The 17,419-nt window shown below is 43.8% G+C and overlaps 1 protein-coding gene across 1 annotated transcript in view; it reads right to left on the bottom strand.

Moving 5' to 3' along the window:
* The window catches only part of CHRNA7 (cholinergic receptor nicotinic alpha 7 subunit), a 133,428-nt gene extending 118,629 nt beyond the window's left edge, over window positions 1-14,799 (bottom strand). The window contains exons 1-2 of the mRNA XM_021098695.1: window positions 14,659-14,799; window positions 14,261-14,400 (exon numbers count right to left, since the gene is read on the bottom strand). Of these exons, the coding sequence (XP_020954354.1) occupies window positions 14,261-14,400; window positions 14,659-14,704 (186 nt within the window). The 5' untranslated portion in view covers window positions 14,705-14,799. The remainder of the gene's footprint in view (window positions 1-14,260; window positions 14,401-14,658) is intronic.

The following is a 17,419-nucleotide window of genomic DNA, read 5'->3' on the forward strand; positions in this document are numbered from 1 at the left end:
TGCACACATAGAGGCCTGCTGACTACCAGAGCTGGTGAAGGAAGCCATATGCTGAATAATGCTGAGGGGTGTCCACTGGAAAAAAACTGCACAATCTGAAAGTTGAGAATTGTTTTATTTGGTAGACAAAACTGCTGAGGTAACCCTGGGACACAGCCTCTCATGTGATTCTGAGGGACTGCTCTGAAGAGGTAAGGGGAGAATGGGAATATACATGAGTTTTTGCAACAAAAAACAGGCAGGTCTGAACTTCAAAAGATTCTTGTTAACAAAAGAAAACCATACACCTCAAAGAATTTAGCTCTCTTCCTATGGGAAGATGCAAGAGTCTGGGTTCCCTAAAATCACTCCTTTGATAAGCACCTCAGCTGTCTGGGGCCAGCACCCTGCTGTTCTCCATCCTGAGTCCCCTCAGGGTGCACAGCTGGGGGCGGCTGCAGTGGCTGAGGGCTTGGCAGCCCCTTCTTCTCCATTCTGGCTATAGCAAATTAATGGCTGCAATCTATTTGGTTTAACTATAAGGCAAGCAGCATTTTTTCACTCACAGGGAGCTGCAGGGTGGAGGAAGCCAGGCTGCCATGCAGAAGCCCACAGAGTTCAAAAAACCACCTGACCTGCATCTGTAGGAAGGCAAGGAGTACTCAGAAGAGGTGTCACAGGTGAATTCAGAGAAAGCTCTACCTGTCAGCTCTCATCGAGAATAACCAGCAGCCAGGGTTTATCCTCTTTCTGATAGCGACAGAGTAGAACAGTTACAGGGGTAGTTGTAGAAGTCCCAGTAGGGGACCGTAAATAGAGAGAGAAACCTAGGGAACTTTGGGAGACCACTGTAAGTTAATAATTGCTCAAGAAAGCCATTAGAATGAAGAGGCTTGCTTAACTATAAAACCATAAATACAAGCATGAGGTATGCCTTAGGTCATTAAGTTAGAGACAAAATGAGGCCTGCATTCAAGTTCAGCAAAATAATGTTACTTACCACCAAGGACAAGAATTAAAGGGAAAGATGACATTCCAAAGTAGGAGACCCTCATTATAAGGAAACCAGAGATGATTCAACATATTTTAGCATGTGTTACCTTCTGCTGATTTGAATAAGCGCCATAGCAGTCCTAGTTTGACCTCATAGGGTCAAATACTCTCACCTGACAAGGAGGAGCTAGGGATGTAAGCCTGAAGTCTAGTCAAAGAATGAGGAAGAAGACAGTCTCTTCCCACTCCCTGCTTTCCTTGAATTATAAAAATGTAACCCAGGAGTTCCCATCGTGGCTAAGTGGTTAACGAATCTGACTAGGAACCATGAGGTTGCGGGTTCGATCCCTGGCCTCCCTCAGTGGGTTAAGGATCTGGCGTTGCTGTGAGCTGTGGTGTAGGTCACAGACACGGCTCGGATCCCGTGTTGCTGTGGCTGTGGCATAGGCTGGCCACTATAGCTCTGATTCGACCCCTAGCCTGAACCTAAACAGAGAACCTAAACTTCAGTAAGTCCAGACACCAGGTGAGTGAATCTAATTTAAAACCATGGGCTCAAGTCCCAATCTGGGTTTAGGCTGGGTTGGAGTTCTGACACATGGGTTCAAGTCCCATCTGAGTCCTGGCTAGGTTCAAGTCAGAGGTGTTTTCTGTTTCACCTCCATGGAGTCAAAACTCAAACTGATCTGATCTGTTAGTTCTGTTCCATACAACATGGACGCCTCCACAAAACGTGGCCAGTGCTGAGATTTGCTGTGGGCCTAACACACAGGATGTCCAAGACATAGCTCTGCCCTCCCCTAAAACTGTAAACTATCTCCTTAACATTTTTTCATGTCCCCTACATATTGCAATTTTAATAATTTAGAAGTGCTGGGTTAAGTAAGATATTAAAATAATGTTCCCTGCACCATTTTACCTTTGAAATGCGACCATCGGACAATCTAAAATCATATCTGGGGCTGACATTATGTCTCTAACAGTACTGATTTCAAGAACAAAAAAGCTATTGTGAAAAGAAGTGCTTCAGAGCAAGGCATTCAGCCCTTGAGCATTTCAGGTCTTCGAAAATATAGCAGCCCCCAGCCCTAAAACCACAGCTGACAGACATAAATCCTACCCTCTGATACAGCACTTCCACCAATGTTTCTGTTCCCTAATTTAAAAATATGAAGATAATACTAAGAACCAGAAGGCATTTTAGGAAGTCTTGCCAAACAAAGGAATAATAAAAATAAACAGAAAGACAAATGAGTCAATAAGGAAAATTAAAAGAGGGAAAAAATAACCCAAGAAGAAATAATGTTCAGTTTAAAACAAATGAACTATAAAAATAAAGAAGGAAAAGACAATCCTCCAACTGGCATCCTCAGAGAAGGAGGGACAAGTGTACAACGGACAAAGAACAGCAATAAGAGGACCCAGAGGACAGAGAGCATGACTGAAGACATGCAGAAAGAAAGGTATGAGAAGGTTTGATGAAGAGAATAAAAAAGGAAAGCATTTGAGCTTGACTCCAGCATCAGCTGACAGCAGGCGCACTCGACCCCACTGGACAGCATGGAAGCCATAGCACTGGACTCACAGAGAATGTGAGACTCAAAAAAAAAAAAAAAAAAGGCTTTGCAGAGAACACTGCTTACTGCCACAAAACCCTGAGGGCTGTGTTTTTTTGTTGTTTTTGTTTGTTTGTTTTTTGTTTTGCTATGCTTGTAGAAGTTCCAGAGCCAGGAATGGAACCCACACCACAGCAGCAACAACGCTGATTCTTTTTTTTTTTTTTTTTTTTTTTTAAGGGCAGCACCTGTAGCAGTTCCCAGGCTAAGGGTCAAATCGGAACTTAGCTGCCAACCTACACCACAGCTCACAGCAATGCCAGATCCTTAACCCACTGAACAAGGCTAAAGATCAAACCCGCATCCTCATGGATACTGGTTGGGTTCATTACCACTGAGCCACAAGGGGAACTCCAGCACCAGATTCTTAACCTACTGAGCCACTAGGGAACTCACATTTTGTTTTTTCTTTTTAAATTGAATCAAGCCAATGTTAAATTACAAAGAAACTAAATATGGCTACAGAGTACAACACCAATGTTATTCACATGGAGATGGAAGGACTTGGAGATGGAAAGACATCAAGAGAAGTAGGGGCAGAACAGAAGTGGTTTCAAAGACAGGAAATGAGTTATGGGTAACAAATGATAAGAAGTTTTGGGGGGTGTTCAGGATTTTGGGGGGGTCTCTTTTTTTTGTGAGAAAAGAAGGGCCACACCCACAAAGGGAACGCCACTTTCTTTTTTTATAAATGACAATAAGTTTTAAGACAGTCTTTTTTTCTCCCCAGCAAATTAGTGAGTAAATATAGTTAAGATGATTCTAATTTTTATTGAGGTAAAATTGAGTTTTATTAATTTTTTTATTGAAGAAAAGTTGATTTATAATGTTATATTAATTTCTGCAGAAAGTAATTCAGTTATATACACAGATATACAGATACATCTATCTATATAGTTACATAATTTTTTCATATTCTTTTCCATTATGGTTTATCACAGGATACTGAATAGCATCCCCTACACTACAGAGTAGGACCTTACTATTTATTCATCCTACATATAATAGTTTGCATCTGCTAATCCCAAACTCAGGGTCCATCTATCCCCCATCTCCCTCCCCCTTGGCAACCACTGTATCAGTTCTTTATATGAGTCTATTCTGCTTCATAAATACACTCCTCTGTCACACTGCAGATTCCAAATGTAAGTGCTATCATAACATTGATTTACAACATACAAGTTTGATGTGTACAACATTTTATTTCTACTTCTTTACACACTCCAGCATACTCACCAACAGATGTTTAGTTCCATCTATCACCAGACCGTTGACCCCCTTTATCAGTTTCTACCTTTAGAAAGAGCAAAAGTGAGCAGTGGAGGAAGTGAACACAGAGGTAAGAGGGGAGACTTGTAACTAAGCCAGGTTCATATCCATCACAACAGTAAGTCAAAGAAAATGGGTAAAGTTGGCCAATAGAGGACTGGAAATAGCCCCTACACTGCCTCCATATTAGGCACACACTAAATAACTGAAATGTCCATGTGGGGGCAGATGGCAGGTAATACAATGTCTAAACATGGTAAATCTCACCAATCATGTGGTCATTATACTAACAACCCTTTAATTACCTTTGAAAAATAAAATAATCAGCAGTTAAGATCTGCACGTGAAAGGTAAGATGACAAAAACAACAACAACAAAAGCTTCTAAAAGCAAATATCTAGGAAAATATCTTGCTGAACTTGAGTGGAAAGACTTTTCGTATATAGCATAATAAGCACTAGACATAGAAGAAAGGAATTACAAAATTACGCCATTAAGAATTTCTGTTCATTATAAGATACCATGTATCTCAGAGTTCCCATCGTGGCACAGTGGTTAACGAATCCGAGTAGGAACCATGAGGTTTCGGGTTCGATCCCTGCCCTTGCTCAGTGGGTTAATGATCCAGCATTGCCGTGAGCTGTGGTGTAGGTCGCAGACGCAGCTCGGATCCCGCGTTGCTGTGGCTCTGGCGTAGGCTGGCAGCTACAGCTCTGATTGGACCCCTAGCCTGGGAACCTCCATATGCCGCAAGAGTGGCCCAAAAAATGGCAAAAAGACAAAAAAAAAAAAAGATACCATGTATCTGTAAGCATATTCTACTTCAACTAAAAGTTTACAGGGAGTTCCCTTGGGCCCAGTGGGTTAAGGATCTGGCATTATCCCTGCTATGGCTCAGGTAGCTGCTGTGGTACAGATTGGATCCCTGGTCCAGGAACTTCCACATGCCACAAGTGCAGCCAGAAAAAAATATGTCTGAAAAAGTGTGTATGAATATATGTGTGTGTGCATGTGTGTGTATAAAACTGAATCACTTTGCTGTACACCTGTCAGTAACATAACATTGTAAATGAACTATACTTCAAAAAAAGAGGAGGGATATGGCCAAAAATAAAAATAAATAAATGTTTAAAAAAGAGAAGAGAAGAACCTGAAAGGAGTGAAAAGACCAGTCAAACAATGAGAAAATATTTGCAAAGACATTTCATTAAGGGCTCATGTCCATAATAGAGAAAAACTCATACAAATCCCAATTAAGAAAAAAAAAAAAAAACCACAAAACAAAACCAAAAAAAAAATGATAAAAACTGGCAAGAAATACTTTGCAAAAACAGTTGATATCCAAGTGGAAAATTAAGAAATGAATATGTCCTCAGCTCTATTGGTAATCAGGAAACTGCTAATTAAAATCACAAGGATGTACCGCTTCCCACCCACCAGAATGATAAATTTAAAAGGTTAAAATAGGGAGTTCCCCTCATAGCACAGTGGTAGTGAATCTGACTAGTATCCATGAGGGTGCGGGTTCAATCCCTGGCCCCACTCAGTGGGTAGAGGATCCAGCGTTGCCATGAGCTGTGATGTAGGTCAAAGATGAGGCTCAGATCCTGAGTTGCTGTGGTTTTGGTGTAGGCCAGCAACTGCAGCTCTGATTCGACCCCTAGCCTGGTAATTTCTATATGCCAAGGGTGCAGCCCTAAAAAGACAAAAAAAAAAAAAAGACTAAAATACAAAGTGTAGGTGAGTGAATTTTTCAAACCCTGCTGGTGAGAACATTAATTGGTATAATCATTTGGAAAGGGTCTGGCTTCATCTGGAAAAGTTAAATATATGCCAACCTATGGTCTGTCAAGGCTCTCCTATGTATCTACACACGTGATGGACAGAATTACAAACATATGGGCATCAAAAGACGTGCACACTAAGAAGACTCTTGACAATGATTTTCATAAGAGATGAGTCTAGAAACAATTTAAATCTCCATCAACAGGATAACGCATCATATTCTATTCACACAATAAAAATGAATAAACTGCAGCAACAGGCAACAACTTAGGTGACACCAAAAGTGACCAAAAGGCACCAAAAAAATACATTCCTGTGTGGTTGTGCGATTCCACTTGTATAAAATCCTGGAAAATAGCAAAACTAATCCCTGCTGCTTGACATCCTACTGATGTTTTTCCAGTGGGAAAGAAGTGGGGGGAGAGCTGTACTGGGAGGGGGTAACCTGCACAGTTCCCCTGTGATGATTCACTGAGTTGGTTTTCAGACTGAGTCACACTGTGGATCTGTTTTACACTATAATTCAAAGTTTAAAATGGGATTAGAGGATGACTTCCAAAAGGAAACATCTCTCTAAGAGCTAGCCAGTGTATTAAAAGTTACTTCAAACATCAATAAGACATCTTAATAGAAAGCAGTGAATAAATGAACGTCTCCGGACCAGTGATTTCACCAGTGAATGCTATCAATTTGAGTTTAATCAATCAGTAAGCAGCCTTGGCTGAACTACCTTAATCCAAGCTCCCCACACCCAACCCCGACCCACCCCGGATATAACACACCTTATGTGGGAGCTTCTTAAAACAGATATAGTAGCTAAGAAAACCATTTCACAATCCTGAAGTTTCGAAATACCTGGAGCTCTAACTGAACACTTGCCTTCTCTCCATAAAATATAACAAACACATTTTTTCTTGCTCAGACACCACCTCTTTGCCTCCAAGACAGGAGTATTTACTCAAAACTTGCCCTTAGTGATCCCAGAATTACCTCACAGGTGGCACTCACAGCCGAAATGTCCTCCCACTTCTACCCATCACCGTCTGCATATCAGCTCCTTCTTCTAAGACCTGACTCAGAGCCTAAAGTCAGTCCAGTGTCCAGACCTCTCCCACAGCCCGCTATCATGCAGTGACCTTTAACCCATAACACAGGATTTTAAACAATTTCTTATTTAACTTCGTGTTAGTTTCAGTCAATTATTTGCCTTTCTGGGAGCTGGGACTCCAGAGCTTTTGCTATAACTTCTAGCTTTTTCTCTTGGAAACTTAAGCGTATTATGTGATGTCTTATTGGTGATATTAAAAAAAAAAAAAACTCAACAAGAAGAGAGAAGAGTAATGGGTGTGTGTGTTTATACACATATAAAATAAGTGCATGCAAATTGTTTTATGATGGTTTTGGTTTTTATTGGGTGGTTCTTTCTGTTAAAAGGGTTTATAGCTAATGTTGAGTGCGAATAAGGAAATCACTGAAATAAAGAGCATGGGAATTAGGAAGTTCCAAACTACTTCCTTCTTGTCTGGGGAGTAAAACACTACCTCATCCTGATAAATCAATAAGGGAGCAGAGGTCTACAAAGGCATCTCTCCATGACAAGATTATTTCTCTTCCTCTAACAGCATGTTGGGGGTGAATGCGGAGCTCGGAGAAAAATGAACCTTTAGGGACCATCTTCAGTGGTTAGACTTGAAAGTCAACATTGACTAGAAAGCTTCCTTGAGTACAGGTGTCCCCAATACCCAGTCCAGAAAGCTAAAAAATGTTGTACCTTTATACCTTTGTACCTTTATATTCCATAGCCATAAAGATACAATTTTCTACCATAATAAATCTGGACCAGTTATAAAGGTGCATTGTAAAAAAAAATAAGTTTTAATTTAGAATTTCAGTTCTGCTATGAGCAATGATGAACTAGGTGATTCTCAAGAACCCCCCAGTGAGAACAGTTGGGAAATGCAATGATGACGCTCAGGAAGGCACCAGAGGACAGAAAGGGCAATGAGGAATGGCAGGTCAAGGTCTAGGAAAGGATGGGAAGCTTAGGAGAATAACAGGGGGCCACTTTTCCAGAACCATGAGATGATTTCTAAAGCCAAGCCTAAGTGGCCAAAAGTTCAAGAAGATCTTGAAGACTGAAGGGCCAGCAGAACAAAGGGGAATTCAGGGTCTGCAGTATAGAAGAAAGACCCTGGAAAGTTCTCTACATTCACACTCTAGAAATAGATGCAAAATTCAGAAACAAGCCAGCCCTCACAGGAAAGAAAGCCCAGCTCATTTTCTCAACCTCTAACTGGATTGAGGAGATTATTCATGCCGAAACTGTAGCCTAGGTGATGATCAGAATCAAATATAAAATTGGAGGGAAACAGTGTCTTAAAGATCTTCACATTATCTCTGCAACTTTTCACATGCAATGTATGGGACAAAATAAAAAAGCAACTAAACTTTAATATAACATCATGAACCATTTCAATGAATACTTTCTAAAGGATTTCTACAACAAAAATAAGAATAGTGAATATGCAGTGTTGGAGAGAATTTTGTAATAGTGGGGGAAGAACACAATTTTATTTGAAAACTATATTAGCTTACTACCCAGCATATTTGTGTCACTTTTTAAAAAATTTTTCATTGGAATATAGTTGACTTATAATGTTGTAGTAGTTTCAGGTGTACAGCATAGTGAATCAGTTATATATAAAAATATATCCATTCTTTTTTCCCATATAGATTATTACAACCTATTGAGTAGATTTCCCTGAGCGCTACAGTAGGTTCTTGTTAATCATCTATTTCATACAATGGTGTGTATATATTATTCCCATCCTTCCAATTCCTCCCTACTTTCATGGTTTCCACTATGGTGACCATAAGATTGGTTTTGGTTCCATGTCTTGGCTATTGTAAACAGTGCTGCAATGAACACAGGGGTGTATGTATCTTTTTGAATTATGGTTTTCTCTGGATAGATGCCCAGGAGTGGGACTGCTGGATTATATAGTAGACTGATGCATGCTAATGTTGTTTAAGGCACCATCATGGTGTCATGCCATTTTAATTTTTAAATATTTCTCCATACATCCTATAAACATAAAGAAAAAACAGTCTGAACGGCACAGGGCTTAAGTAATGGTGATTTGGGTGATTTTTCCCCTCACATTCCTTTTTATGTTTAATTTGATTTCTTGCACAAAATACATTATTACATGCGTAACTGTAATGAGTAATTATAAGAAATACCACTTATTTCAATGTAATAAAAACATTATTAGGATAATTACATGATTGTACCTTGGGTTTTCTCCTCAGACTGTTTTCAAGGTGTGTAATTTTGACAGCAATATTTGGTAATATTATGGTAGAACTGTAGCATTTTACATAGTGGCTAGTAAGCATTAAGTCTGACAAAACTGAGCAGAGGCCCCCAAGAGATTCCAGAGAACACATAAGCCCTTAAATGATGGACTCCACACCCATGCCAGCCATCTGCAGTAGTAAACCTCAAGCGCACAACCACTTATTCTTGGGACTAAAGCTTCTAAAATGTTGAACCTGCAATCCAAAATCTATAAAATAGCAAAAATTATGGATGTGTAATTATGCATTACCCATTTCTGTATAATTACGCGTTGATTCATATCACTCATTTTAAATGTCTTCTGGACAGGCATAACTGTACACATTTAATGTATGCAAATCAACACTCAGAATGGCCTTTCAATGTATGTGTACAGGTGAATGACTAAATGGTATTCATAAAGAAGAAATATTAAAGAAACTGTTGGTAGTTTAGAACCTTACATTTGCATCACTTCAAAATGATTTCTTTGTCTCATCTCATTCCCAGTTCAGTTACAAGACCATGAGGTTAATTAATAATCACCATCAGAGAATGCATTTAGGAATAATTCAGTTACTTTCATTTAACAAATTTACCTATTTCCATATACAAAGTTCATATCCACAGTTATATGTCATAGGCAGAATGTCCAAAATGTCCCTGGAGTCTGTACACATCTCCACATTCCCACAGTGACCATTCTAGTTTCGACCTCTTCATCCCTTGCCTACACTTTCTCTTCCCCCTAACCTGTCCCATCACATACACTGCTCTCCGGCATCCTCTAGATAAGCACAGATCTAGTAACATCCCTCCTCTGATTAAAAACCCAGCACCCCCTCCCACTCTCCACCTCAGGCCTCACCTAGGGGGCCTGCTGCAGACCACGGCAGGTAAAATGATCCCTCTAAAAACATATGTTTTAAGATATATGCACTTTTTTCCATTCTAATCTATAATTTATACTTGTTGGATTTAATACAAAGATCATGGTTTGGACTGTTTCCATTTTTAGGAAAATACGCCATGGCGAGCTGATCTTACACCTTCAGAAAACCTCTGGTACATGGCCACTGACTCCTCATGTCCTGATGGACAGATACCCAGGCCAGGGCCCAAGGCATGATCTAAACTCTACAGAACCACTCAACACACCTCACACTTGACACACCTCAAGCTCAGCACCTCTCCTGTCCATGGTATGAACTCACCTCAACCCTCTCACCGAGATAACCCTATCCTTCATCTTGCAAGGTGTCTCTCTAGAACATCATTCTTACAAAAGAGGTGGGAACTCTACCCAATATTCTGTGATAATCTACAGGGGGAAAGAATCTGAAAAAGAATGGATGTGTGTGTATGTATAAGTGAATCACTTTGTTGTACAGCAGAAATTATCACGTTGTAAATCAACTATACTTCAAAAAAAAAAAACCTTTAAAAATGGGAAAAAAAGGAAACTTTATGGAGTTCCCAATGTAGCTCAGTGGTAACAAACCCAACTAGTATCCATGAGGACACGGGTTTGATCCCTGTTCTCACTCAATGGGTTAAGGATCCAGCGGTGCTGTGATCTGTGGTGTAGGTCACAGACAAGGCTTGGATCCTCCATTGCCATTGCTGTGGTGTAGGCCAGCAGCTACAGTTCTGATTCAGCTCCTGGCCTGGGAACTTCCATATGCCATGGGTGCAGCCCTAGAAAAACAAAGAAAGAAGGAAAGAAAGAAAGAAAGAAAGAAAGAAAGAAAGAAAGAAAGAAGGAAGGAAGGAAGGAAGGAAGGAAGGAAGGAAGGAAAGAGGGAGGGAGGGGGGAAGGGAAAAAGGAAGGAAGAAAGAGGGAGAAAGGTAGGCAGGTTGGTGGTTTGGTCAATACCACATCCTCTTTCATAAATTATCAATAAACATAAGCATATTCAATTTTCTGAAAAATTGTATTGGCAACAAAACTGAAGCCAAAATCAACTGGGAGCCAGAATTCCACAGAACACACCCTGTCGAGCCTGTGCTGTCCTCAATACACGCTCAGTCTTTCCTCCCCTTGTTCACTTTACCTGGAAAACCTTGCCTATTTTCCAAATGACAAACACCTACTCACCTTCAGAAATCTTAATCCTAGCCACCTTCCCTAGAGGTAAATACTTCCTTTGGCTATGTGTATCTTCACCACTTTGTACAGACATCTGTGTTCAATAACACATGAGGTAATCTTGGATTTACATATCAGTCTCCCTAGACAGACTGTGAATTCTGGAAGTAGAAATAATCCCTTTAACCATATATCAATTTCCAGAATCTAGCAAAGTCCACAAGAAGGGTTCAATAAGCATATGTGGAATAAGTTCATGAACAAGTAAATAATCCTCCACGAAAATAAGATACATAGAGTCATATGTATCTCCCTATTACTCTAGCCAGGAAATCTCTGCTGGCAGAAATGGGAATAATAACAAGATTTTTTTTTGTGGGGAGGGGGGATGGTTTCCACAACAGCCCAGTGAGAATGGACAAAGGACACCTGGAACTGAATTTGTAAAGAGAACCTGATACCTGTTAAGGCTTTGCCACAGCAATTGCTTCTGTGTCACTGTATCTCTGTCCAGGGTCCTGAGAGCCCAGCTGGAAAGCCCTGGCTCTGCTTCAAAAGGAGACAGAGCCAAGTACAGCTGGAATACAAATGTTTGCATATTTCATTATTTCTGATATAGAGACCTTCTTTTCACCCAGGATCTCAGGACAGTCACATTTCATCAGTTACACTCAGCCAGTTTAAATAAATTAAGCCGACTTTGTTCTGCAAAACAAGTTAAGGATTCTAAAGGAGGCAGGAGATGCAAAGTACTTTCCAAGCAGAGATGTGGGTTTTCCTCAGGGCCCTGCCTCTTACCAATGAGCAACCTTAGGCAAGTGACCACACCTTTCTAGGCACTGACATTCTGACCTATGAGTCACTACATAATGAAGATCAAGCAAACTTTCAGTGAATCATCAGGGTGTAGCAAGCACTTTCTCTTATTTAATCCTCTCAAAACCTGTGAAGTGGGGATTATTCTCATTTTACACATGAAGAAACAGGGCTTAAAAAGGTAAAGTATATTTGCTCAAGGCCACTACATGAATTCACAGCACTGCCTGGATGAGAAGTTCAACACATTCATGGTTAGATCCACAGCCAAGGTGAGACCAAGGCTTTCTCCCCTCCCCTCCTGCCCTCCAATGACCTCTGGCTGCTAAAACCTGTCTTCACAAATGCTTCTCCAATACCAGAATATTGATGACACACAGTGTTATTTCTGTTATTTTAATTTTTTTTCTAAAAATATGTGTGTGTGTGTGTGTGTGTGTGTGTGTGAATACACACACACACACACATATGACTGGGTCACTTTGCTGTACAGCAGAAATTGGCACAACACTGTAAATCAACTATACTTTTTTAATCTTTCTAACTTGACAAGTTTTGCATTTTATTACTTTTTAATTGTCACATCTTGTAACCCTAGCTTATGTCTAAACTTCTCATGCAAACCAAAATACCTCAAGTAACCTGATTCCTTAAGGGTCTCTTAAAGATGCAGACGTACCCAGGAAGAAGCCTGCAGCTTCCTGGTGAGTGGGCTTCTCACCAAAAGAGCCTGCCACAGCCCTAAGGCACCTGCTCCCTGGCTGGGTAGCACTGCCTCTCTACATCCTAGTCAGCCAACACAAGGACCATTCCAAGAGGCAGCTGTGGTGCATGCTCATGCATGCTCACACACACACAGTGAGGCTGTCTGGGCCAACTCTAGGCAAATGGGGTGGAATGGGTTCACTTTCTTTCCACCTGTGTAGCTTGTGAGCTCAGCTCGTGGTCCTCCACCATGTGTGGCGTAGGGTATTTTGTTCAGTTTGTACTGATGAAAATGACCATAGTCATGTGTTTAACTTCATGGTCTCTCAAAGTTGCCTCCACATTTTTTGGGTCATCTCAATGACAAATGTTGGGCTGTACTGTCCAGTTAATTAGCAGGAAAGTACAGACCTGAGATGTTTAAGAAACTTACCTAAGACCAATCATCCAGAAATGAGCAGAGCCAGAACCTGCCAAGGCTCCCAAGAATAAATCTTTGAGTTCCCTGAAATAACAGAGAAGCTGCTCCATAAAGTACCTGCCTCCCAAAATGCCAAAGAGCCTGTGACCCTCCAAAACCCCCGCACCTCCATTTTTCTGTCCTGGCTCTGCTCAATACCAGGACTGTTTCTCAATTTTAAACTAGGTTAAATAATGCAACATGATCAGTGTGGCAGAATGAGTACTCCCTATGTGCAGGATTGTGAAATATCATCTGTCTTTTTATACCTCTAATCTGAATACCTCTGGTGGCTTTTGGCACTTTCTACCTGTTGTAGCTTTTCTTGCACCTCCTTCCTACCACGCTCTTCCCTCCCAGGAACACTGCTATCCTTACACACTGCTCCAGAGCCAAATCCCATGCCTTGTACAGGCTAGACAGTGAAACCCATTTAAAATGACAACCACTTCTGCAAACTATTTGAATGGTATGAAGGACATGCCAATGACAACTTAATATCCAAAGCAGTCTAGAAGAGCCGAAGAACAAACTTACCCAGATATTACACAGATCTACCAATTGAAGTGGGCACTAATAAATCCACAAGAAGCCCATGGGGCTGGAAGCAGCTGCCTGAAGATGCAGACAGTGCGTCCTGGCTGTGGAGCCCTGCTCAGACTCTGAGCAGGTCAACCTTCACTACCTTTGCCAGGAAGACAAAGAGTGACTATTATTGGAATTGGGGAGGGGGTATAAATGCTCATTGCTGGCCCTCTGGCAGTTGGACGGATGAACGAACTGTCAAGCCCAGGGCCAGGTCTCTACCCAGAGAAGTTACTTCCCGGGGGCAGCAGAAAAACCTAGAAATGCCTACTTTGACACCAAACGTCGACAGCATGCCAACATTTATACCATAAAATATATGACCATTCAGATCTGTTCTTGTTTAATTCCCTGCTCAGAACAGGGATACTAGTGCCCAGAGTTTGTAAGCAGCGGGAAAGGCGGGTCTGAAGCACTGGAGAACACGTGGCCCGGCTCACCGGGTTCCTCCTGGGCGACTGGGAAACCGAGGCAACCGGCAGCGGAGAGGCCAGGGCCAGATTGACAGCGCGGGCCCGCCGCGCCCCGGGCCAGCGAGAGCGTCCCGACCAACCCATTCCGCCAGGCGCCTCCACCGCCCCTCGAAATCCCAGGCGGGGAGAGGGAGCCGGACCGGTACTCACCACGTCCATGATCTGCAGGAGACTCAGGGAGAAGTAGACAGTGAGCGGCTGCGAGTCGTTGGCCACGGGCCTCTCCAAGGGATTGTAGTTCTTGACCAGGTCCTTGTAGAGCTTCCTCTGGAACTCGCCTTGTAGAGACACTTCAGGAGAGGACAGCCGGGCGGGCTGCTCAGGGAAGGCCGGCGGGGGTGCGCCCCACGCCCCCTGCCAGGGACCTCCGCCACCCAAGCGGCGCAACACAGATGCGCGGGGCTCGCCCTCCCCCGGCATCACCGCCCGATCCCCCTGTCGGGCGCGAGCCCCCGAACCTGGCCCCTGAGCGGGGCGCCCAAAGCCGCCCAGGATGTGCCCAGGATCCCGCGTAAGGAGTGGAGGACGGGGAGAGCCAGAGGCTTTACCGTGCATGAGCGACGCGACCAGCGCCAGGCACACCGAGCGGCGCATGTTGGAGCCCGAGCTACAGCCGGTAGCCGCGCCCGCGTCTCGGCTGTTGGCTCCGGCCTGCGCCTGCGGCCGCTGTGCCGCCTCTCCCCACTCTGCTTGCGCGCCTTTAAAGAGCGGAGCGCGCGCCCCCGCCCCGCCCGCCCCCGCGCGACTCTCCACGTGATTAGCCCCACCCCCGTCTCCACCACCACCACCACCACCACCACCCCCCTCTACTCCCGCGCCCTCCTCTCCCCGCACCCCTCTACTCGCCCGCGGACCCCGGGCTGCTCGGCGGCCGCAGGGGGAACTGCAGCCTCCGCGCGCGAGAGAGAACGAGCGCCCCCGCCCCACCTCCGTCTCCACCGAGCGGTCCCCGCGCACCAGAGGCTGCCCGCGGCCAGTTTTGCCGGCCCCCCTCGTCCTTTGTCCCCACTCCGCTCCCTCTTGCCCTCAGTCGGAAGCCACGCCAGGCCGCAGGGAGAACGCTGGACCATTCTGGGTCTGGTTCTCCACGGCCCTCTCACCCCCACGCAAGCGGCAGGGTGCAGCGTCGGAGAACCGGGAACCCACAGGTTCACAAGTCCCTCGGAGGAGAGGAGACAGGCCCGAGATAGGCCCCTCCCACCTGCCCGCCAGTCGCGGGTATTCTTTCAGCAACCATTTGCTGGGCTTTGCCAGCCTGATTCTCAGTTTTGGAAGTGCCCGGAGGGGAGGCATAGTTGTCCGGGGAGGCTTCCTCCCCACAGGAGAGACTGTGAGAGTGTGCGATGGAGTTCCTGGTGTATAATCGCCTTGTGTTTGGTAGTCTTTTTAAAGGCGATTCAAAAGGTTGTAAGTTAACTCCTAACCCCTTGCTGGGAGGACAGTGGAAACTTGGAGGTGTGAACCAGGCTTTTTTTTTTTTTTTTTTTTTTTAAGCCCTGGAGAATTAATTGCCAAGGGGAGTCACAAAGAAGAAGCCAAAGGGGTAAGGGTCTTAGTCATGTCCCAGATGCTGAGAAGGGGTGCCTGGTTCTGGAAGAGGATGGAAGAGATGGTGCCCAGGAGAGCCTTTTAAGAGTGGTGGGAAAGCTTTGTCCTCTTGGCTCATAGCAAGTCTGTTGCAGAAGGATGAGGGAAGAGGGGTTCTGTGTGCCCCCTTGTTGCAGACCTGGGTTATTGGCTTTCCTTAATGAATAGAAATCAGTAAGAGGCCAGGCAAGAAATTCAGGCAAGGTCTGTGGTTCCTGCTGCTGTTTCCCTTGCTCTCTGGCTGGGGAGGGTGTGCTGCCAGAGGAGTGGCTGGGTGGTTTGCCCATCCCTTTGGTGGTGGTGTGTGGCATGTGTTGTATCCTGATTTTGCTCCCCCTCTTCAGAAGTGGCAGTTTATTTATTTATTTATTAGTTTCTTTGTATCTTATTGTCCATAACTTGTCCCAGTTGGGCAGGCATGCAGTTATTTTCTTTGTATTTTGTTTCTCCAGAGGGTGTTTGTCTAGGTGGAAACACTGCTGCAAAGGGTCCCAGGTCCCATCCTGTCTCACCTTTAGGGGCATCTGCAGCTCACCTTCCTCAGGACTGAAAGAATCTGAACTTCACTAGGAGCTGGGGTCTCACTGGGCCAGCAGAGGCAGTGCCCACATTTCTGAAGTGCATAAGGCACAGATTCTTGGATAGCACCAAAAACTAGGGCAAGACTTTCCAAAATGTGCCCTTGAATTAACCCTGGCAGCAGGAATGTGCGACTTAGCCCGTTATTTGATTTGGAAAAAGGAGGAAATATGTCAGCCTTGCAATGAAAGTGTCTTATAGCAAATTCATACCTGCTAAGTGATGCATGTATAAGTAGATAATTGGTATAGGCTTTGATAAATGCAGTAGGATCCTAGAGGAAGCAAGAATTCATTCTTTCTGGAGAAGGCTTCACAGAAGAGGTGACAGCTGACTTGGGCTTGCCTCAAAGGAAGTGTTCTCCTGGGGATGGGGATACCAGGGCAGGGAGTCCTGGTAAGCAGACAGGCATGCTCTTAGCTTCATTTGGCTCCTGAGTTCCACACCATCTGTGGCCGTCTGGATACACACAGAGCTGCCATGTGGAAAGAAATAAGCTGCATGGTGTTGACTGCTGGCAAAAAGGGAGTCAGACAAGGAAAATGATATTCAACAATGGAATAGAGGAGGCGTAAGAAGCATCATTTGGAAGACTCTCACTGGCACACCACCTTCACTGGTCCTGTGAATGCAGCACTCACTCTCCTACAAGCACCTAAAAGCCCTGCTTTCCATCCTAGAGGGATATGAGCCCAGAGAGACCAAGGGATTTCATATATGTGGAGGATGGTCATGGGGATCACATTCCTGAAAGCATCATTAACTCCTTGCCCCCTTGGTACCCCATAATATCAGAAAACTCAATTACATTTTCCAGTGGGACGAGAGGTCAGATCTTACGTACAGTTCTTCCTCAACTTATAATTGGGGTTACATCTTGATAAACCCATTATAAGTTGAAAGTATTGTTAAGTCAAAAATGCCTTTAGGCGTAGGTTGCAGCTGCAGCCCAGATTCAACCCCTGGCCTGGAAATTTCCATATGCTGAGGTTGTGGCCATAAGAAAAAAATGCATTTAGGAGTTCCTGCTGCAGCTGAGTGGATTAAGACTCTGACTAGTATCTATGAGGATGTGGGTTCAATCCCTGGCCTTGCTCAGTGGGTTAAAGGATCTGGCATTGCTGTGAGCTGTTGTGTAGGTTG

The sequence above is a fragment of the Sus scrofa genome, chromosome 1 (assembly GCF_000003025.6).
Source record: "Sus scrofa isolate TJ Tabasco breed Duroc chromosome 1, Sscrofa11.1, whole genome shotgun sequence".
NCBI lineage: Eukaryota > Metazoa > Chordata > Mammalia > Artiodactyla > Suidae > Sus > Sus scrofa.